Source organism: Neophocaena asiaeorientalis, unplaced genomic scaffold, assembly GCF_003031525.2.
Source record: "Neophocaena asiaeorientalis asiaeorientalis breed wild unplaced genomic scaffold, Neophocaena_asiaeorientalis_V1.1 scaffold11, whole genome shotgun sequence".
Lineage (NCBI taxonomy): Eukaryota > Metazoa > Chordata > Mammalia > Artiodactyla > Phocoenidae > Neophocaena > Neophocaena asiaeorientalis.
The window spans coordinates 3,156,112-3,179,550 of record NW_020173124.1 but is presented as its reverse complement, the minus strand read 5'-3'; the positions used below and the strand labels follow the sequence as shown (position 1 = coordinate 3,179,550).

At 39.5% G+C, this 23,439-nt stretch overlaps 1 protein-coding gene across 4 annotated transcripts in view; it reads right to left on the bottom strand.

Annotated features, from left to right (window-relative positions):
* Nucleotides 1-9,106: 9,106 nt before the first annotated feature.
* Nucleotides 9,107-23,439, bottom strand: part of ARHGAP15 (Rho GTPase activating protein 15) — a 616,446-nt gene continuing 602,113 nt past the window's right edge. For 3 of the 4 annotated variants that reach the window (XM_024744105.1, XM_024744106.1, XM_024744107.1), the window contains one exon: nucleotides 9,107-10,737. In XM_024744105.1, the coding sequence (XP_024599873.1) occupies nucleotides 10,554-10,737 (184 nt within the window). In that variant the 3' untranslated portion in view covers nucleotides 9,107-10,553. The remainder of the gene's footprint in view (nucleotides 10,738-23,439) is intronic. The other variant, XM_024744104.1, reaches the window with a different exon arrangement.

Sequence of the window (23,439 nt, the reverse complement as noted above, 5' to 3'; positions counted from 1 at the left end):
GCCCAGGGGGTTGAGGGAACCATGAATTTTAGGTTAAGATTCCTGCTCTGGGTGTGAGAGTGGGGAGTGGGAATAAAGAGAGACAGAGAGATAGAGGAGAAGCACAGAGATAGGAAAAGACAAAGAGAAGCAGAGAAAGAAACACAGAGGCAGAGGCAGATGCAGAGACAGGGTGTATAACTCCAGTTTTCTTAGCAGAATACAACTTCTCAACACTATGCTCATCTAGATTCTTTTTTTTTTTTTTTGCGGTATGTGGGTCTCTCACTGTTGTGGCCTGTCCCATTGCAGAGCACAGGCTCCGGACGCACAGGCTCAGCGGTCATGGCTCATGGGCCTAGCCGCTCCGCGGCATGTGGGATCTTCCCGGACCGGGGCACGAACCTGTGTCCCCTGCATCGGCAGGTGGACTCCCAAACACTGTACCACCAGGGAAGCCCATCAACTAGATTCTAATAAATGTTTTCACATGTTCCTAACCCTCCTTCTTCTGGTGAATTAAATCTCTCATATGAGAGACACAACACATCCCACACCTGAGGATTTTTGACCTTAGTGTGGAGAAACTCGACAGGGACACAGATTTCATTTTAAAGGCAAGTATGTAGGCCGCTTGAAGACACCGTCGTATAGGTTAAAGGACTATTCGGTTTGTAAGTGAAAAAGCCTTTTGTGTACACTGAAGACCACTGATCGAATAATTGTACTAAAAATACTACTGATTAGGAAGCCTTACCTCATATATTTTTCAAGGAGTTTTTATATACATTCTCATATTTTATTCTCACAGTAGCCCTGATGTTAGGTAGGAGAGAAATTGCTATATGTATTTTAAATTTAAAGAAATGGAGACAGAATATCTATCGAGACTTTCCTGGAATCACAGATATGCAATAAATAAGTGAACTCTAGAAAACTGATTTTCCAATTTTTGATTCTAGGTTGAATCTATATACCCGTGTTGATAGTAACATCCATATAACCAGCATAAATCTTTTGTTTCCGAAGACGAAATATATGAATTTAAAATAGTGTTCTTAAAATGGGACAAAATAAGAGAATCATAGAAATTTAGAGGGTAGGCGGCCCTAGAGATGAATTTTAATCTGGCTTCCTCATGTTAAGGATGAAGCCCTGACCCAGAGGACCTGAGACTAAAGCAGGGCCTCTAGCTGGCCTGCAGGAATGTGCAGAGGTGACAGAGTCTAATACCATGAGCACTTGGTCCCAGATTTCTTGCTTTTGTTGAACTAGGAAGAAGTGGGGTGTGAAAACATCTATTCTATGTCTTACGATGTCATTAAGTAGAGTGACTTGGTGATAATTTTGAAATATTAGGTGTGAGTCAAATCCGGTCCTCCACTTAGGTGATGCTTGGAAAGTTTAAAATTCCAACAGTGTTTCTCAGAAATAGTTTTTATAGGATAATGTATAGTTCTGCACATTCTGTTGGCCTGGGAACACATAAGGAGATATGACAGATTAACTGCTCTGCTTCTCAAGCTATAATAGAGAGTCCTAGGTTAGAATAGGTAATATATGTAGCAAAGATGGATATATAACACATACATCTACATCCACACATATATATATTCATGTGTAAGTGTCTATAAAAATTAGGTCTTAGGGTTATTTAAACACTCTTCACTTATAGCTTGCTTTTGGGGAATTATTTAGTTATGCAAGATATCACCATATTCAGTATATATATTTTTAATAATAAACATGTCTAGTCAAAGAAGGCATTAATGAAGTAATTCCCCAAATAAAACAGTCCATGATATCTGAGATGCAGCAGAGAGAGAGTGTGGTCTTTGTAGTCTAATCAAGATCACAAGACTTGTTTTGAGCGTCTGTCATCTTTAATTTTACGGCACTTCATTTCAGAGTAGGACTGCCAGGGTCACATGCAATTAAAACACAGGCAAGATTTGTCTTGTGAAATCTTAACATAAAAAGTAATGTGTTACTCCATTTTAACTTTTCTACTGAACTCTGTGAACTCACTAATTACTTTTCCCCCTTCCTGTCACCTTTTTGATATGACATGTATTTTATAGAGGAGATAGAAGTTTGGAATTTTTTTTTATATCATACATACGATTGAGGATAACAAAATTAAAGCAGAGAAAAAAGAAATGCGTTTTTCAGAAATACATTTTTTTGTTAAAGAAATATCTGAGTACTACAGCTTCAATTCCAAAGAACCTCATAGATCAAATTCTAGGAAATAACTGTTCATCTGTAGGGCAGGTAGAGGTGTAATAACGGACCAGCGATTTTATGGAGGCCAGGATGGTGAACCGGAGTTTATTCTCTGGGGTGCGGGGCAAGGGGGCTTTTATGTGATTGGCTGTGAAAAGCATTAAAAGCCAGCGCCAACGCGGAGCTTTGGAGCGCCAGGAGGCTTGTTCCATCTTAGTGATCAGTAAATTACATAGACCCTTATTAACCTTATTGATAAGGAGCTTAGGGAAGTCCCATTCAGGCCGCAATATATTCTTCTTTTTGTTCTCCTGTCTCCGCCTGCGATCCCAGCCGCTTTGTATGGAGAGCCTTTATGCTGCGCCTCAAAATTCAGCGTGAGTAGCTGCGCCTTTAAGTTCCAGCAACGGAAGGGCGCGCAGAGCAGCCTGCCCAGGGGCTCAGGGCCTATTGCACTGGTGCTGCGGACACCTGGAGAATGTTTGAAAATTTTGTGCTTAAAGAATCTTTTATATTGCTCCTCTTTCAATGCAGCTGGGGTCTATAGGGATCAGGGGATTATTTTTGATACCTGTCGAAAAGAGTTATGTCTACACTGATTTTCCATCCCTCACTACTAATTAACCTTATTGTATACAGGAAACAGTCTATTTAATACCTGCATTCTTTCTGTAATGCCAAGTAAAATGAAATCCAGTGTGAAATCTAGTTAGCGTTTGCCTTTTTGAAGTCATTTTTAAGTTTCCAGTTTTAGTGACTGTGACCTTAGAACTGATAGCTAGAAAAATGGTGAGCTCAAACCAATTTTGGTTTCAATTGTATTCTTCACCCCCTCCCACTTAAAAGCTGCCTTTCACCTGGATTTGGGAGGAGACGTTAGGAACGGGCATCCGGAGCTGGACCATCGTTCCCTGGAGCCTTCCCCGTTGACCTCTCGCTGGAGTTCTAAGGCTTCCCTTCAGACCCTCATAGGCTGGCCCCTGGTCCCCTGACTCTGTTTCTCTCCTCAGCAGCCGAACACCGCTGTCCTCTTCCTTTCAATCAGGGAGGCTTGAATTTGACCGAGGGACACGTCACGGCAAAGTAGTGCAGCAGCAGCACAAATAAATGCTGAAGGAGAGGAATCTGAGCCCAGGGTTAAAATACTGAAGGGAATCCCATTGGTGGAATATTTGCGAGGGAAAAAAAAGGTAGGGTCTAGCAATAAAGAGCAGAAATTAAACCGTGCAAAATGTCACCAAATGATGTGGAAAAATCCACACATCTTCAAGCATGCTGCACAATATGGACTCAGAACACATTTTGCTAGTGATCTGAGAATGGTTAGCGCAAGTCCTGCTCTTAAAATGTGAGTGTGCGTGTCTCAAATAAATGTGTCAGCTTAAATGGTGCCAGAGGGAAGTGTGGATCTTTCAGGCCGATGCTTTGTATTTGCCGAATTGCTTGGCTTTTGAGATTTTCGTAAATTGGTCAAAAAGTCTATGCTCTACAGCATTTATCCGACTCTCCGCCGCTGAGCTACTGGAGAGAAGTATTTCTTGTGCACTTAGACTTCAAAAGAGGCAGTTGAAGGCCTATCTGTTTGTTTGTTCGTTTGTTTTTGCGGTATGCAGGCCTCTCACTGTTGTGGCCTCTCCCGTTGCGGAGCACAGGCTCCGGACGCGCAGGCTCAGCGGCCATGGCTCACGAGCCCAGCCGCTCCGCGGTATGTGGGATCCTCTCGGACCGGGGCACGAACCCGTGTCCCCTGCATCGGCAGGAGGATTCTCAGCCACTGCGCCACCAGGGAAGCCCCAGGCCTATCTGTTTGATGATCCTTTGCAGGCGGGACTAGGAGTCAGTACAGATACCAGTGAGTTGAGACTACATAGAACTTGTGATGACTAGCTGATAAGAAACCCCATGGTGGATCAGAGTCGTATTTAATGTTGCTTATGTTCTGAGTGTCTGTCTTGGTTCACTCATCCAACAAGCATATACTGAGTACCAACTCTGGGCTTAGTGTTACCTCTCTCCCTCACTGCTTTCCTAGCACTCTCCTAACTGAATGAGGAGCGTTCTATAGAATCCAACTGCTTGCTTAAGAATTTCGTGGACCCTGCATGCTTCACTTCAAGCATAAGATAGCAAAAAGCAGCTGGATGAGTCTACAAGGGATGTGTGTGTGTGTGTGTGTGTGTGTGTGTGTGCGCGCGTATCCTTCTGCCAGGTCTCTCACCGAGACAGCTAGATGTTTTCATTTTGACAACACTGCTACAGATAATTGTCATCTTTTTGTACAAGATGTTCGCTGTATTCTCATCATTTGGGTGATTCAGGATCACTCTCCAGCAGCATGAGACACAGCGTGTTTTGATGCCTGCCTCTTTTTCAATTATATCTAAGAGGAAGACTGCTGGGGACCCATGTTTTTTCATCTTGCACAGGACCCCTAAAGGGCCAGATTTAATTTCAATACAATATTAAGCGGTATGATATGATGAATGATAACAGGACATTGACAAATACAGTCCAACACAGGGTAATATGATGTAACATAGAGTAGAAGCCACCCAAACAAGCACTTTTAAAGATGTGGGAAAGGAGGCTTCCGTGCCCTCCTCTCCATAATGTGGCGACATGGTCGGTACAATGTAGAAAAATGAAATGGTACGTGAATATTCAAATTATAATAGCAATAACATGAATGAGAGTGAATCATCTACTTATAACAACAAAGGTACTCTGTATTTCTTTGGGGAAATACATAATATCCCTCTTGTTCTTTCACGAAAATTAGTGTGAAAGTGAAACTCTCATCAGGTGTTTTAACAGGGGAGGGAGGAGTTACTCACATCTGGGGTATAAATATTTAGGTGTTCACCTGCTTACATTTCTTCATCGTTTTTCTTTTCTAATTGAGCGAGCATATATGGTCTAGTGGTTAAGGCAGGGGCCTCTGGAGCCATATTATTTAGATTCAAACTCTAACCTGACACTTACTAACTATGTGAACTCGGGTAACTTCGTTGTTTTTTCCCCCTCAGTTTCCTCAAGTGTGAATCAAGGATAATAGTAGTACCTTCCTCCACAGACTTATGAAGATTAAGTGCAGCAGTATGTGTAAAGTGCAGTTCCTGGCTCTTAACAAGCACTCAAGAAATGTTCGCTAATCAAAAATTAGTCATTCCAGGACTAATTTTTCTTGGTGGTCCTCTGAGTGGCCAGAGAAGGCACACTGCCCCGAGAGGAGGGGGAGACATCAGAGCAGGGGAGATAGAAAGGACCTGATGATCACCTGGGAGTCATGCTGTGGAAGAAGGCGGCAGCATGCGTGCTCGTCTGACTTGGGTCTGACTAGGTCCAAATATCTTAAGACGTTACTGTCAAATGTCGACTCATTGTCAGAATACCAGAATCTGCTCTGCCCCAACCCAGAAAAATTCAGCTGGAAAGGAGCCTGCTAGAGGAGTCCTGTGTAACAACAAATGCTGCTTTGCACGGAGCAGTCGTAATTCAGAGGTGGCGGGTGACACTCAGAAATGCAGTAGGACGATGCTCCTTAGTATTGGTTTCTGAATCTTCTGCCACTGTCTGAATTCAGATCTGTGTTAATAGTATGATGGCAATGATCTTCTGTCTGGCAGTGGTGCCTATAATTTCTCCCTGCCTCAAACTGTAATTCATAAAGTTGCCAGGAGAATCTTCACAGCTTTGCTAAAGTCACTTCGCTGCTAAACAACCTTCAGGGTCTCAGAATTGACTATGGACTTAATATAAAACCTCTTGGGCTTCCCTGGTGGCACAGTGGTTGAGAGTCCGCCTGCCGATGCAGGGGACACGGGTTTGTGCCCCAGTCCGGGAAGATCCCACATGCCGCAGACCGGCTGGGCCCGTGAGCCATGGCCACTGAGCCTGCGCGTCCGGAGCCTGTGCTCCGCAAACGGGAGAGGCCACAACAGTGAGAGGCCCACGTACCGCAAAAACAAAACAAAACAAAACAAAAACCTCTTGGTATGACATTCGAGGCCTTTCGGAGTCTGGTTCCAACTTGCCTTCTCATCATCTTCAGAAGATCATAAAGTTAATTGTTAGTCAATAAGCTGGAAATCTATCCTCTACCTCCAGACAGAGGTAGATGGGACAACTTCTGTTTTCACAGTGTATTACCTGTTTTAATTTCCTTCACATGATTCCATTAGACAGCCTTAAGAGGTGAGATAAGGCAAGTATGATTCTATTTCATAAACTGAAAAACTGAGACCCATTTTAGTTTGCAACCCTTGGTTTGAAGAAAAAGATCCACCTATTTTCTAAAGATGAGATGAAACATTTTTAATTGAGGAAATAATATGTGACTATTATGTTTGAAGAAAGTCTTTTCTTTTTTGTTGGTTTATTATTTTTTTTCATATTAAGATTTGAGGTTCCCAGGAGAGAGTTGATATTGTTTTGGTTTTATTTCTCATTTTTGACAACAGAGCAATTTGACCTAGAGCTCTTAGTGACAGTCCTTTGGGCAGAAAATCTTTGCGGGACCTTTTAATTAGGAATTGACAGCATGATTAACTTATAATTCACAAAAAATAAATGTGGAAAAGAGAAGTACAGGTCAATTTCTAGCTGTGTTCAACTGTAAGGACAGCACCAGTGGCAAGTGATTGTTCCCTTTTAACAGCTTTTCTAATTTCTCTTAATTGGATCCTTTGTTTTCTAATTGGAGAGAGAGAACTATCACATGGCTTTCAGTTACTAGCTGTGGCATGGTGATCCTGTCATATGGCACATGCTAAGTAAAGTCAGACCTGCAACATATAAGATGGAATAAATACCATCTCCAAGAAGCTCTGTGAGTAGGAAAGAGGGACAAGCTCCCGTGTCCTGGGAGGAAAAGCCATGCTGCAACTGGACATGCTAACTAGCCTGATTTTCCAGGGAGACTGCTTTGGACTTCCATTATGTTAAGGTTATGATTTCTTAAAAATATTTATTCATCATAATATATAAATGCTTCTAAGAGTACAAGATTATCTCTTGCACTCCTAGAAAACGTTAAAAGCTGTACACACACACATATAAGCCCACACACGAAAAAATGCCAGTGTCCTCCAAGTACCTTGTTTTCTTCTGCCCACTGGTGAATTTAGAGATTCTCTTTCTAAGAAACAAAGTTTCTCATTTTACAACCTCCATTGGATCTCTTTTGCCTACAGGATAAAATCTAAATATTTTATCACGTCCTGTATCTGACTCCAACTCTATTCTCCAAAATTGCCAGGCGTGTGCTTCCCACGAGCTTCTTACTTTTCCTTGGAGGGGTTAGGTCTTTCATGACTCTGTTCATGCCATTCCTGCTCCCTAGTGTGTCTTCTACATTTTTCTTTGGTTAGTTTTACTCATTGGTCAAGGCCAGATTGAAAGGGTTACCTTCCTAGTGAAGCTTCACCTGACTCTCCCAGGCACAATCTGTTTTTTGGTTCTTTGTCAACCACTGAACTTTAACACCTCTGTACCAGCTTCTGCTCATTCACCCATTCAAAAATACTTTCTTATGAATAAAACTGGAAAAAATACTTTTTGAGCATCTCTGTGTCGAGGTGCTAAACCCTGGGGCTACATGGTCACTAAGAGGGCTGAGCGCCTGATCTGGTATTGAACTGTAACTAATCCTTAGGTGATTGTTTTCCTTACCGGACTGTGAAACTGCCTAGTGTAGTAATATTTGCCTTACTTTGTATTCGATCAGCAGAGTCTAGACTTGCACCTAGATCAGATAAGGTGATTAAGAAATGCTCATTGTCTTTAAATGTCTTCTTGATGGAGAATGTTGATCAGTTTTATAAAATCTAACCCCTCAGCGAGGCAACCTAGTATACCTACAATCTTGGCTTTTAAACTTGGAACAGTGGATAATGAGCATCATCGCTGTCCCTGAGATGTTATGGAAGCTAATGACCTTTCGGCGTAAACTTTTTTATGCCTTTAGTGTGTATAAGTCAGATCCTGTGATGGGCGCTTTGGCTCAGCACCTTGGAACGGTCTTCTTCCAGAGAGGAAACACAGTCTTTGATTAAATGCCCTCAGCGGGCAGGGACAGGACACAGCTGGGGTTTGAATAAGGCTAAATCCCATCAGATTGGAAATCAAGAAGCTGCTGCTTTTGAAGATCATAAATCTGGAAGGCAGCAGAGGCAAGGGGCTGTGAGTCCCTGCTCAGAGAAGGTAGTGCCACGTCTCTGTGGCTGCTAGCGCTTCTTCTCTCTGGCTGTTGCTCCCAGAATTACTTTAAAGATGGACACGAGAAGGGATAAGATTTTAACACTCGGACTACTAAGAAGCAATGAAAGCCTTGGAGAAGACCTAATTAAGAATATGAAATGTCATGGAAATGAGGAGGACTTGAATGCCAGAAACTCTTGTTTCATGTCTCCATGTTTTTCTGAAAGGCACAAGCACAACTTTGAATAAAAGAAGAGCTTAAAGCTGCAAGTCTGTTAGCTCATTGCTACCAGCAACTTTAGATCATGGGGTTTTGCCTCATGTGACTTTCCTTGGCTTTGTGATATTTGTATATGTCCCACTCCATGAAACCACACTTCAGCATTTATTGTGGTTGCTTGTGTTCTTGGCCATCAGCCAACTTACTGGCGCCATTGCCAAAATGAAGACATTCAACAGGGGTAAGGGAAACCTCTCCTTCCTCAGGCAGCTCCGTGGATGCTGGAGCTGCGTGCACATCTGGCTGTCTCTCGAGCAGCTGCTCTCCCTCCACCGTATACCCCACCCACGCAGACAGCCCAGGCCTCTGAGCTCCTTATTGCTCTAAGTGTTTGCTCTTGGATCCGTGCTTCACGTGTTTTATTTACATGCTTTATTTTTCATTTTATGAACAAATCGATAACTAGACTTACTCTTTATCGCACTGGATTAGCTTTATTTATTCCGTTTGAATTTGATTAAAAAGCTGTCAAACATAAGTCTACATTTATATCAGCAGAATAATTTCACAGAACCGGCTATGAGATGTGTTCAGCTAGAACACAGTTTTCAAAATAAAACAATGTTTGATATATTCTAGACAGTTACCCTTTTGTTTATCCATGACAACTGAAATTAACCATCAAATGGATAAAGCAATCCAAGTCCAGTCAAGTAATCCTTAGGGCATATGAAAAAAAAGCCTTTTTAAAAAAAGTTCTTTCTAGATGGATTTAATGTAATTCACCAATAAAGCATCCTCAGAAGCATAATAAAAATTCTACATAAAATGACATAGCCAGGGAAAAGGAAGATATACAGTCTGATGAAGATTCAAAATGGATGTTAACATTAAAAATGAACAGTCATGCAATTCCTGTATAATATAAAGATCAAAATTGCAGGGCACTAATTTTGCTTCTAATTTATAAGACAGTATGTTTATGGGACTGCAAATAGTATATGTAGAAAAACATATCCAGGGCTTCCCTTGTGGCGCAGTGGTTGAGAGTCCGCCTGCCGATGCAGGGGACACGGGTTCGTGCCCCGGTCCGGGAGGATCCCACATGCCGTGGAGCGGCTGGGACCGTGAGCCATGGCCGCTGAGCCAGCGAGTCCGGAGCCTGTGCTCCGCAATGGGAGAGGCCACAACAGTGAGAGGTCCCCGCGTACCGCAAAAACAAAACAAAACAAAACATATGCAATGGCAAATGTTTTGAACTGCCATTTTTCTTCAGAAAAAATGCCATTCAACATGTATTTGTAAATTTCAGCATCTAGCACCAAGGATAGCTGGACTAGATTTACACTTAATGAAAAGGTTCTTGAAAGAGGAAATATGTCTATTTTGGTTGAGATCCTGATTTCCTTTGTTCTATTTAAAAAGTATTAATTTCTGCCTTCTCCCGTCTTTTGGTTCTACTCGTGTACCCGTGGGCGTATGGGCAGAGGCCTGAGGCAGCCAGGGTAGTGAAGAGGCTCACCTGTGTGGACACATACCCACACTCTCAATCACACTCACACTCACACTCACTCACATGTCTACACATACACAACCACACGTCCAATGCCCGGGAGTCGAATTAAGGCTATTTTTGGATATATGCTGTCCTCTGAACAATATTCTATAGCATGGAGCATGCATAATGTATGCCTAGAAGCGCTGAAATGCACAACACTGAAGGGGTTAATGTAGAACACATATAGGCAAACACTGTCAACTATTTTATTCAAATGTTTGGAACTTAAACACAAAATCATCATTAAGTTTTTACAAAATGAGGCATCTGTCACTTGAAAGGAAAAAAATATTTCAGAAATATGTTTACAGAAACGTAAAAATATTAGGCATCGAGACAGATGTGAACATACTCAGTAACTCGTCTTGTCTGTCAGTCTTCCTCCGAGCCAAAGATCTTACTGTACTCGCTCAGCATGAGCTCGGCGATCTGGTTCTGGTACACCATGTGCACCGCCATGTTCCCTGTCTCGTTTTCGGCTCGCAGAAGGGTGGGTCCAAATACAATCCCTAGGCTTTGCGTGGACATGAGGTTCTTGGATGCTTCGGCCACTATCCTATGGAGAGAGAGAGAGAAAAAAAAGACCCACTGGAGTTTGAATAAAATTGTGGCTACTTTTGAATTATAAAGTTCTGTGATCTTGAATCCTTTTTCTTCGTTCAATTTCGACTTAAAGAAGGAGAATAAGGGCAGTGATTGGCTTTGGCAAAACACAGAATGCAACACAAGCAAAAAAAAAAAAAAAATTCAGGTTCCAGAAATACTACTAGACCACAGCATTATTTAATCTTCTACTCTGTGTGCTTTACTGTATGGAAATAGAACCTATGACTTTTGGGGGGAGGATTCTATCCCCATAATACCTGGCCATTGTGGGTGCTTAATAAATGTTTGTGGAATGAATGAATGAATAAATTAGCAAAACTGAGAAAAATTACTGTGGAGAGTTAACAAGATTCAACCTGTGAAGTGGTTATAGTCAATGGAGGAAACAGGTCAGACATGCACAGAATATATAAGAAGCCAAACACACAAAAAATAGAACAATAGATACATAATTCATGATGGAAGGACCAAAAAAATAATTAAGTTTTTAGTGATTAGCATGAGTAAAGTATTCCTGACAAATGCTAATTGCAATATGTTTTGTAGAGAGGGTAGGTTCTGGGACATTTAGGTGTATAACAAAATTCTAAGTGTTCCCACCCATTTTACTCAATTTAGCTCACATCTCAATAAAATGCAGAAGCCTGTAGCATTTGCAAAGGAGAAGAGTCCCACTGGAATCAAAGAAATGTTTGCTTATGTGAGGACTGTGGAGAGCTGGAATACCAATGAAACATTAGGATGTGGTTTTATTACTGGTAATGTCTTGCCTGCTTCAACACGGGACTCTTAAAAAGAAAATAAAGCCCCCTCCTATCAATTGAGGCTTTAAAATAAAAAAAAAGAAGGCTTATTCTCACCATTGAAACCCCCTTGGTTTTATATTAAAATTAGGTTTTAGTGATGTTAGGGAAATAGGGAGAGCACATGGAAGGACAGGGTGCTAAGAAATACTGTAGTCTGCATTCCTGCAGAACACCGACCCAAGGGAAATATAAGCTCAGAGAATAAAGTGGGGCAAAGGAATAATTTACTGCAAGGCAGTGGGGCATCCAGTCTCAGAGCCCACTGGGGCACTGGTTGAGCTCTAGCGGACTCTGTGTTTGGTCTGTGTGGGCCCACCTAGTCCCCACTCAGAGGAGGCAGGAGGAAGGAAGACTTGCTCTCTTTCCATCTCTCCACAAACCCAGATCTCTGACATACCATTTCGGTGACCAAGAGCCCATGCCTCCTCTCTCCTGAAAGAGACTGAGAAGGGCCAAAGCCTTCAGTTTGTGACTCCCCACAAGATGTCAGCAAGATGTCACTGACCTGATCAATATCAGTAGTAATCAAGGAAAATCAAGTATTATTCTAAGCAATTTTATTTATTTATTGGCCGCAGAGGCATGCGGGATCTTAGTTCCCTGACCAGGGATCAAACCCGCACCCCTATTCCATACTGGAAGTGCAGAGTCCTAACCACTGGACCGCCAGGGAAGTCCCTATTATTTATTTTTTATTTAATTTAATTTTTAAATTGAAATATAGTTGATTTTATTCTAAGCAATTTTGGGGTCTCATTTAACTTCATAACAATCCCATGAGGTAGTATCTATTATTTAAGCCCTTTTGACAAACGAGAAGACTGAGGCCAAGAGCGGCGAAGTGCCTGATATCACACAGAGCTGAGGCTCAGACCCAGGCAGATGGGTTGCAGCTCCCATGGAAACATCATTGCCCTGGGGTGTGTTATGGCTCCTATGCTTAATAACTGGGCTGACGTGTCACTCTACCATCTTCCACATGGTTATTGGTCCTTCCATAAGGGGGTCTGGAGTTTTATTCCTCACAGTAGCATTGTGATTGACAGCCTGGTTACAATGGATTTATTGTGGGGAAAATTACTCTTAAACTTGGACTAAATATTCAAGATATTCTGCCTCCCATTTTCATTTTTCTTCTCCTTCAAATGGAAAGCATTTGTACCTGTGCGTAATGTTGGCATGACTACGTTTCTGGAAGGGATTCTCACATTTAAAGTATCAGTGAGTTATCAGAGACTTCAAGTTCAGAGTTTCCTTTGGAATGTAAGAAACTGTGCCACTATGCTACTACATTTACCAAAAGTCTGTAGAATGATTTTAAAACACTCTCCTAACCTGGAGTAGGCACAAATGGAGTGGGGCTTTGCTTCTCTTTAATACACCTATTTACCTTGGCTTAAAGTCTCTCTTGAGCCTCTCCCAGACCTCTTGATTATAAAAATCACTTGTATGATTCACTGTGAAGGAAGACAGTTTTTCTCTTTTGGATTTAAAGTAATACCTTTTTTTTTTTTTTTTTTTTTTTGGGGTTATGCGGGCCTCTCACTGTTGTGGCCTCTCCCGTTGGGGAGCACAGGCTCCGGACGCGCAGGCTCAGCGGCCATGGCTCACAGGCCCAGCCGCTCCGCGGCATGTGGGATCTTCCCGGACCGGGGCACGAACCCATGTCCCCTGCATCGGCAGGCGGACTCTCAACCCCTGCGCCACCAGGGAAGCCCTAAAGTAATACCTTTTTGGGATGCTAACTCATTCATTGACTATGCCACAATAATAATTTAAAATTTTGTTAAACAAATATGGAGAGAGATAATATAAGTGATCAACCTGTGTTACTTGTGTCCATTTCTCTTCACACTCTCTGTGTGACTTTAATAAAACCAGTTTTAACTAATGGGTGCTTTCAAGTAATCTTGTTACAAGTAGATTTTACCAAATAACACTTAGTGTTGTATTCTTGTTATATTTGCATTACTGCAGGTTAAATTTTCTTAGCAGCTTGGAATTTTTTCCAAGTTGGGAAAATTAAGTTACTTGCAATAACTTTTAGAAAAATCAAATGTAGTTAAGAAAGAATGTTAAGAAAATGTGGATATGTATTATACAGAATGCATGCTTTCTTGCCTATTCCGTTACAAAACGTGTGCTTGTGTGTGTGTGTGTGTGTGTGTGTGTGTGTGTGTGTGTGTATGTATTTCATTGGCAATTTATGTTCTGAATATCAACCAACCAGTAGTTGGTGTATTGAGAAATCAATCAGTCTTTAGGTTAGAAAAGATGCTGAGGGTGAAGACTATTTTGGGGTCGAAGTCACCAACTACCAAACTGTATGATTCATGTAGATAGACAAAAATATTCTTACATCAACATTCACATTAGATTAAACCCCTTTATAGTAAAGAGTGGTGATAGATATTTCTAGCAAAGAAGGCTCCCAAACTGGGGATGTCTGGAAAATGTATTCATGCTGTTATGGATGTATTCATGCTGTTATAGACTTCACTATTCAAATGTGAACTTACCTGCGCTGTACCTCAACAGACTCTTAAATAGTTAAGTGGTTGATTTAGGACCACATAAGTAGTCAACCACAATGTCAAAATACAGCTAGAATACAATCCTACGAAATTATTCAAATCTCAGTTTTTTACCTCAGATCAATGGGTGTCATAATTTCCACTCTCACTATGGGGACTATCTGGGCATTGCAAGTGTCATTATTTCTGAAGGCTTCAACTAGTAAAACATATGTAGAGGAGATATAGAGGCTATCGAAAGAAATAAAAGCCCTGCATGGAAAAAAATGCAATCTAGTATGTAAGATGGAAAACTCTCAAAAACAGTAAGTTGTACTTCCAGTAGTTTAAAATACAGTTGAGTTGTGTTATTGGAGGGGAGGATCTGATTCAGAAACCAAATAGATTTTTACTATGGGTTTGGCAGTACTTCCAAGACAGCTTTCACTAAAGTGAGTCCCGCAAAACACCATCTCTGTGACATACTTCACAAAAATAGCAATCTGGAGTAAGAAAAGTTTTGGAGAAAATTATATGCCATTTTTCTTTCTTGGAAATTTACAATGCACAATAGCATAATAAAGGCTCTGACAAGTCCTGCAGAAAACTAACCCTGTTCATCTTTGTGTAACTCTTGCGCTCCCTAACTTACTTGCACGTTGTGGATCCTCTTTCTTGAGAGACAATAAACAGCATACATTAAGAAATGTTACTTCTAGTGTGCTTTGCTAAGGATCTACTAAGTCTGAAACATTATGGATTTCACCCTCCTATGCCACCCAGGCTTCAGAACTCCATAGCAGCTAATTCAAAGAGGTCAGATTGTGGTCATTTCTGGCAAGTTCCATCCCTCGGGTAGGGCTTAGATTTCATCTGGCCTTAAACTCCATGACAGTGTTGTAAATTTTGAGCTACAATTTAACCTGTTTTCAGCAAAGAAATGAAAGAAGCTCCCTTTTTAGGACAAAACAAAGGCCAAAAGGCAAAAGACCACATCTGAATGAGAAAGGTGAGAGCAGAGACATGGTTGAGAGATTACCACACAGTAAATTGATGGATGGTAAGAAGGTGCAAAAACATTTAGATCTTAGATCAATATTTGGAAATTCTTCTACATGTTTGTTTACTCACCATTAGATTACTCCCAAGAAATCCTTATAGCAAAGATACGTGATTTGCAGCCACATGAAGAGCTCAAAGTTTAGTGCCTGTGAATGCTTGACTAATAGGAAAAATACCCCAAACTGCAACTCTTTTGAAAAAGGCTATTTATTAACACTGCTTAGTTTAAAATAGCCTGACAAAAATAATTATGATTTTATGAATTTCTTCACAAAATAGCACTTGATATGTGTTCATTTTAAAAGAAACTCTTATACCGCTAAGTAAATTCAAGTTTATAAAATCTTGAAGTGGGTAAGAATTCATTTTTCTGGCAAGAGATCAAAAAGGTGATATACAGTTTACAGCATAAGAAGGAAAAGAAATACCAGAGCTACTTTTTGTTGGGCCCAAATGGACGGAGCAATGATCCATCAATTTTAGATTATTTTAGAAACAATCTATAATCCAGAGCTATAGGCGCTGGACCCCAGGCAAAAAAAAAATCCTCAGAGCCTTATGCTGGGTAAGTTTTTCCAAAAGTGAGCTGAATTGCTAACTCAAAGGAATTTCTTAGTTGCTTAAGATCACAGCCAAATGATTCAAAATGAAAGAGAGATTTACTATAAAACTAAAAATTAATGCTGAATTAAGAAGACCAAAGCATTTAATAATAGTCCAGCTCCAAACAGATATATGGATGCAAACTTCCTTTTAAGTTTGTGCTTTGCTGTTACCATAGTGACTTGCAAAGCAAGTAGAAAGCCACATAATTGCCTGCAGAACAAGCCTCAGGTTATTGGAGGTGTACTAAAAATATTCCCTTCCCTATCTCTGGATTGCTGTGATTTTTCCAACAGACATAACTTTAGGATGGTTTAACTTGAATGGGGAAAGTGCGGTGGTAAACGTACTTTTGCCATCAGGTCACACTTGCAAAATACAGCTCATCCACTGTATGTGAAATGTTAATTGTGACTTTGACCATTTCAGTGAAGAGAGGCTGTTAAAAATAGAATAAATTTTCAATGTGCTCAACTTATGTTTCCTATGTGCTATAACTACTTTTGGGGGGGGGGTTCCATGCTAACCATATGCTTGCCTACTCTCAATCTGCACAAACTATACTGCTGTCTACACTGGCCTTTTTATTTTTTTTTAAAAGATTGGGGACTTAGCAGGAATTCTACCTTCTCCCTTAAAGTCATGGCTGTATGTTAGAAAATTTTTCAAATATTGCAAAAGCAGAAGAGCATTCACAAATGTTTTTGCATTTAATACTAATGTATTTCAAGGCAGTGATTCACTGGTGATTCAGTCATTTTTTATATGCAAATTTATAAATTAATTGATTTAAACTAATTGTAAAGTCTTCAATTTTACTTAAATATCATATTATTGTTTTCCAAAGTAAGCAAAAAACTATCCTCCTAAAAAGGAATTACTGCTATATTCCGATATTTTTGCTTTTAAATTATCTTTAAAGCTATGTGCATGTAATTCTTTCAAAGCACATCATGGAAAAGGTACTTTATATGGCAGTCGCACATTCACAGGCAACAGGGCCTTATTCTTTGCATTTATTGAGTACCCTCTTTCCATTGATTTCATTGCAAAAGACTGAAACATTTTCAATTATTCACTTGTTTCATATTTATATTGATTGGCCATTACAGGGAGAGTCTAATGTATCTTTAAAGCAATATTCAGAACAATAAGACAGGAGGAGTGATAAAATAAAAAAAAGTGGCTAGCCCATAGACTTCAAAATGGCTTATTTCTGGTTGGAATATGTATTCTATAAGGTGATAACAACCATGGATAAAATGGGATATCATAGCCAAAGCTCTTACATAGCAGATAATATCAAAAGGAACACTAACAGTAGTTACTATTTGTTGAATATCTTTCATGTGTTAATCACTGTGCTTCAAATATATCACAATTTTCAAAGGTAGACTTAAAAATCAGCTTTAATTTCTTTTGTTATGATTTTAAAGTAATACATTCTATTAGAATTTGAAAATTTAGTAAAGTATAGTAAAGAAAAAACCACACCAGCAACTGTGAACAGTAACTCAAGGTACCCATTATTCATTCATAAAAATCTGTTACTCAGTAGACCTGCTATTACTCAACACCTGCTAGGTGCCTGACGCTGTTCTGGATGTTGAGGATGGTGCAGTGAGTAAAACAAAATCCCTGCCCATATGCAGCATACAATCTAGTGGGGGAGCCAGACAACAAACAATACACTATATCAGTATATGGTGTGATTTCAGGCACTGAGGTACTTCAAGAAAAACTAAGAGAAGTGGTGGTTCTTCCACTGACCCTGGGAGCCTTTTAAAAGTTTCTCATGGCCTAGAATCCATCCCCAGAGATTCTTCTTTACCAAGAATGAGTGGAGCCTGGCTGGCTGTAGATAATACAGCCCCTAGATTATTCCACTGTGTAGAGAGGTGGAAAGTACACATGTGGCAGACAAGGTGCTCAGAAGTTCTTTCTAAGGAAGGGATGCTGGGGCAGAGAGCAGCTTATGTGCACAAACCAAGGGAAAGAAAACGCCAGGCAAGGAAAAGTAGGTAGAAAGCCCCAGTGGTGAAGTTGGGCTGGGTGGTTCTAGGAATAGAGAAGAGGAGAGTGAGGCAGAGAAGGTAGGAGCTGCTGTGGGCGGACTCATGGGCCTTGGTAAGGATTTAGGACTTAATTCTAACAGTTATGGGAATTCAACCTTGGGTTTTGAGCAAGAGAATAACACTGCCAGCATTTAATATAAATGTATAAGTAATTTATTTACATACATATTCAAGAAAATACTTTCTATATAATTTTGTATTCACCGTTTTTCACTTCTATCATGAGCAATTCCCATGTTTTATATAAGTAGTATATATTTTTTACTCATTATCTTATATGGGACAGAATGGGCTGTACCCTATGATTTCTTAGTAGAAGTGAAATTGATGTATTAAAAAATATTTTTGTGTACTCTTTCTCCACATTTTGGAGTATTTAGGCAGTGGTTTCCAAATGGGGCAACTACCCACTCCCACTCCCCCTATTAGGCATTTGCAATGTCTGGAGACATTTCTGATTGTCATGACTGGGCGGAGTGGGGGAGTTGAGTTGCTATGGTATCTAGTGGGTACAGGCAAAGGATGCTGCTAAACATTCTACAGTGCACAGGACAGTCCCCCAAACAAAGAATTTATCCAGCCCAAAATGTCAATAGTGTTGCTGTTGAGAAACCCTGCCTCAGGGTAAAATAGTAGAAATGTAACAATTAGATCGATGGTTCTGAAACTTTACCATTCATGAGAGTAATTTGGAAACCATATGAAACACAAGTTTGCTGAACTTCACCTTCAGATTTTTGGTTCAGCACCTCTGGAGAAGGACTTGCGAATATGCATTTGTCACAAGTCCCTAGAGATGATACAACTGGTCCCGGGACCACACTTTGAGAACTTGTGCTAGATTAAGATATTGGTTCTCTTTTCTTAAAATATGATAACGTGGGATATGTAACATGACAACCCATAGTCCTGTTAGCATTATTATCACTTGGTTTTATTCTTTTTAAAATAATTGCTAACTTGATAGGTGAAAAATGATTGTCATTGTTTGAATTTAGGATTCTTTGAAGTTAGGAGATGGGGAAGAAGTTAAGAAAAGAACAGCCATGTGGATTTTTTCTTCTGTGAACAATTGTGCATATCACCTGCCTTTTTCCTATTGAGAGCATATCATTTTATTTGTTTACTTAATCCACTTACTTATTTTGTATAACAAAACTAACACACAGTCTTTAACAGCGTGCTAATCAGGAGTATGTAGAATAAAAAGGTAAAATACTCTGGTTTTCTAGTCAAACTCCTTCATGATAACTATAATTAACAGATGGGTGTTCCTTCTGGATGCTTTTCTATCTATCCGTCTACCTATCTATCTATCTATCTATATTTTTTCTTTTTAAAAAAGTACATAATATGGTACAATTTGCTTTTTTCCCCCTTAACTATATATCATGGGAATCTTTCTAAGTCAGTACATATAAAAATACCTCACCCTTTAAAAAAAATGTTGTTACATTTCATAACATGGAAATAATTTATTTAACCATTCCCCTGCTGATGGACTTTTAGGTTGCTTCTAATTTTTTGCTGTTACAGACAATGCTACAATGAACATCCTTGTACATACAGATTTGTGAGTTTTTTATGTATTAAGGTGCCTAATACTTCATTACTTTTGTTGTACTTATATTCTCCCAATTCTTTTTTTCCTTAATTTTGTTTATTTAAATTTTGTGTGGTCATATCTAGCACTCTTTCTTTTGGAATTTCTATCATTGTTTTTGTTATTATAAAATTCATCCATTTAAATAAATCAGATAAATGTCATTAATATTTTTTCCTAATTTTAAAAAATGATTTCATTTCATATCCTCTAATTCATCTCAGTATATTTTGCTGTTTGAAATGTGATGGTAATCTCAATCTTCTTTTTCTTCCAAAGCTAGCTGATTCCCCCAACCACATTTCTTGAATAAATTGCTATTCTCCATTGATTTGTGATGCTACCTTCCTACAACTCACAGACACACACACCTGGTATTTTTACTCTGTGGATGACTTCTGTGTGTATTCTTAGCTAGTACTTTGCTGTTTAAATCACGATAACTTTAATATACATTAGGAATCTTCCCATTTTTTTTTTCTTTTTCAAATGGGAAGGAAAATTTTCAGATGGACAAAAGGAGCCTGAGAAAGATTGAATAATTTGATCAACATCATGTAGTTAAGTGGCAGTAGCACCTAGATGAAGATGCAGATCTTTATTACTCTGGGAGATAGATATTCTTTCCACAAATAACTAAGATTCAAGAATTTGGGGTTTGAAATCAAGGAGTTTCTTAATGTGGAGGCCTGAGGCCTGAGGCAGACGTGGAAGAGAAGTGAGTCAGAAAGTTGGCACAAGTCTTGGGTGACATATTTTGATTTTTTAATCACCTAACTCACATCCAAGGATATATTTATAGGCGTGAGAAGGATGTTCAGGTGGAAGAAAAACCAAATTAATACATATCGTCTTTTTCTCCAGAATCACACAGTGTTTTAAACTTCTGAGAGCATTCATTTCTCACTGTGAAAAGAAATGCACTATTTGTGAGATTGGTTGAGAGTTTCAGCTATCGTTTCCCTTAGCTGTTTTCTCTTAAGCTTTAACATGGTTTTAGCCATTCAGATTTGACCATGTCAGCAGTAAAAGAAGTCTTAATTTTTATTCCCTGAGCTCTGTTGATCTACCAATAACCATGGATAATATCACCATCCTGGGAAGACACTGCCCTGGATTTAGGGGAGAAAGGCTAGGAAATGTATTACATGTTGGGAGTATTTTTAGAAAAGAAAAAAATATATAAGACTGTTTATTATTCTTTACTTGGAATTTGTCCAATAAGGCAGTTAAAACACTAGTATGTGCTAGTAACATTTTATATAGAACATTGGGGGTTGTGCGTGGATCAGCATTAATTAGGCCAAGCAGAATAAGGCACCTAATTGTAAGATATTAGTGGAAAATATAGAACTTAAATATTTGCCTTGTGATGTTAGATAAAACTAAAAGGAATACTATCAATATGCAAAGTCAGGATTCATCAACCTCTTTTTAAATTTTTTTTAAAATTTCTTTTCACATAGGTGAAGAGAACAGCTATTCCGCTAAGGGCATCTATCAAATCTTCAGCAGTTTTCTAGAAAATTGTTTCCTTATTTAAAAGGTCCCAGAATAGCTGAAAGAGAATCACTTGTAGTTTGGGTGTCAGCATTCATTCGTCCACACTTAATTTTACTTTCTGAGGAAAAACAAGCTTTAGATGTTTCTCACAGTGACTTGACTCTGAGAGGCTGCACAAATAGAGGCTCCAGGGTGAACGTGTGAAGCAGAGTGACAGGCTCCTCAGTGACACAGGGCAGGGACTGATGGTGTTTTGGTTTGGAAAAAAGAACAATCAGGGAAGCCATGATGACTGAAAGCAAAAAGCCATGATATGGAAGAAAAAGTCTACTTTCCTCTAGTAAATCCAGTTCCTGGAATTGGCCCAGAGACAAATTTCACCTCCATACGACGAATTAGAGTTATGAAAATAGACTAGACGCCTTCAAAAGATTCACAGTTATTATAGAAAATTTAGAAAATGTAGATGAGTCAAAATAGAAACTAAAAATCCCTGATAAGTCCATCACTTAGATATTACTATTATTAATATTCGGTATAGATTTTTCCAAGTGTATACTAGAAAAATAGGGGGACTATCTATCAAGGTTATTAAACATTCTGCACTTAAAAAGAACATGAGTTCCCCATCAGGAGGCATTCAGAGATGTTCCAGATTCCTGTATTGAATGGCAAAGTGAATGACATTTAAAGTGTGGTTTGGTTTGGGCTTCCAGATTAATGACGAAAGAATGAACATTCTGGGAAGGTCAAACTATCGTTAGAGATGAGGTGGGATAATATATAATAACTGAGGTTTCTTCCCCACCCTTCCTAATGCCTCTTTCTTTTCTCCAAGATTCAATCAGCAGCATTTTGTCTTCAGTGGAGGGATGGTACAACAGAAAAGCAGAGAAAGTGCTTTGGATCTTTGTAAGCTAGGGCATTTGAATTGAAAAGGACTCGGCCTAAGTGCCCTGGACTCAGAGTTGCAGCGATGGCTTAACCAATAGATTGGAAGGTAGATCAAGAGCCAGGCTGCCCTGCTGCCAGACAAGAGAAAGATTTCTGTGGATCGGTAGAAAGAGAGTTAAAAAGAGAGCTGAGACTTTGGTGAGGTCCCATGAATGCGGCCCAATCCTGAGTCCTTCTTATCCCCCTTCCCTGGGGATGCGGGCTGTTGGAAGGTTTGAGGATTCTGAGATCAGACAGACCCATATTCCCCTCCTTGGGGAAAACCTAGGGTTATAAAAAAATTCCAGACTTCCTCATGTTCAGTGTGTCAGGAATAAAGACAAATTACTGCATGGTGTATCTACGCAAGGGTGGCATAAGATAACTCCACAGTGTCTGTCTGACCAGTGACTGAAACCAAGACCTGGAATTGGAAGTTGGGGATGATGACAGAAAACCAGAAGGAAATGAAGACAAGCCAGGACAGGTGACAAAAGTCAGACACTTACTACCCTGCTTATCTGCTTTACTACCTTTCTCTAGCAGAATGTAAACATCTTAAGGACCAGAACTTTATCTGTTTTTGTTTAGTGCTGTATTCCTAGACCCAGATTAGTGTTTGGCACATAGTACTAGGTGCTCAGTAAATACTTATTGAAATACTGTATAAACGGATGCTCTCCCTGCCCCCCACCAAATGCTTAGGCCATACGTGGCCCTCCAGAACTAGAAAGGATCCAGGAAAATGTCTAGAAGTGTCTAGAAGACACTATGAACTGACTAAATTTAAATCATTTAGATGAATAGGGCTCACAGGGGAAATTAGTTTCAATTGTGTCACAATACTTACATTTCTGGCACACCTGAGTTTCATACCTACTCCGAGATGATGAGAACACGAAGGCAGAGATGAACAGAGATAATATTTCTTGAGAGCTAGTTAAGGGCCTGTAAGTGTGCAGGGTGCCTTTCCTTCCCATGTATTATCTGACAATGAGATTCTAACATGTACCCAGTTTGAACAAAGCTGGTGAGAGGAGTTTAGAATAAAATATAATTTTTATCTGGTTTATACTATGGATGGTTGAAGTTAAAGATAGTGACACCATTTTTCTTGGCCATCTAAAATCTGACCATCAGATTCTATTTTAGGTAAAATGCTTGATGTATCTGCAGAAATGCAAACCCCTTCAAAATGTTTATAATACTTGGCTTAAAGATAGAAACTATTTGTTTTGCTTTTACACACATGAATTTATAATCTGTAGTGTGGTGGAGAAATAAATTGTGCCAGTTTCTGCATCTGTCCTTGTACATATGGACGTCAGGCTAACTCATGAGTCTATTGTTCAGCACACACCTCTGTAATCACCTGTTATGACTCAAATCTAGACCTTTTTGTGCCTCTCTCAAGTTTCATCTGCTGTTATCCACGCTGAGTTTTCATGCTTGCACATACATTTTATCATAATATTATATGTTAGTCATAAAGTATAATAATAGAGATAAGAGGGATTTTGAATTTAAAACATTGTAAAATGTGCTATAATTATT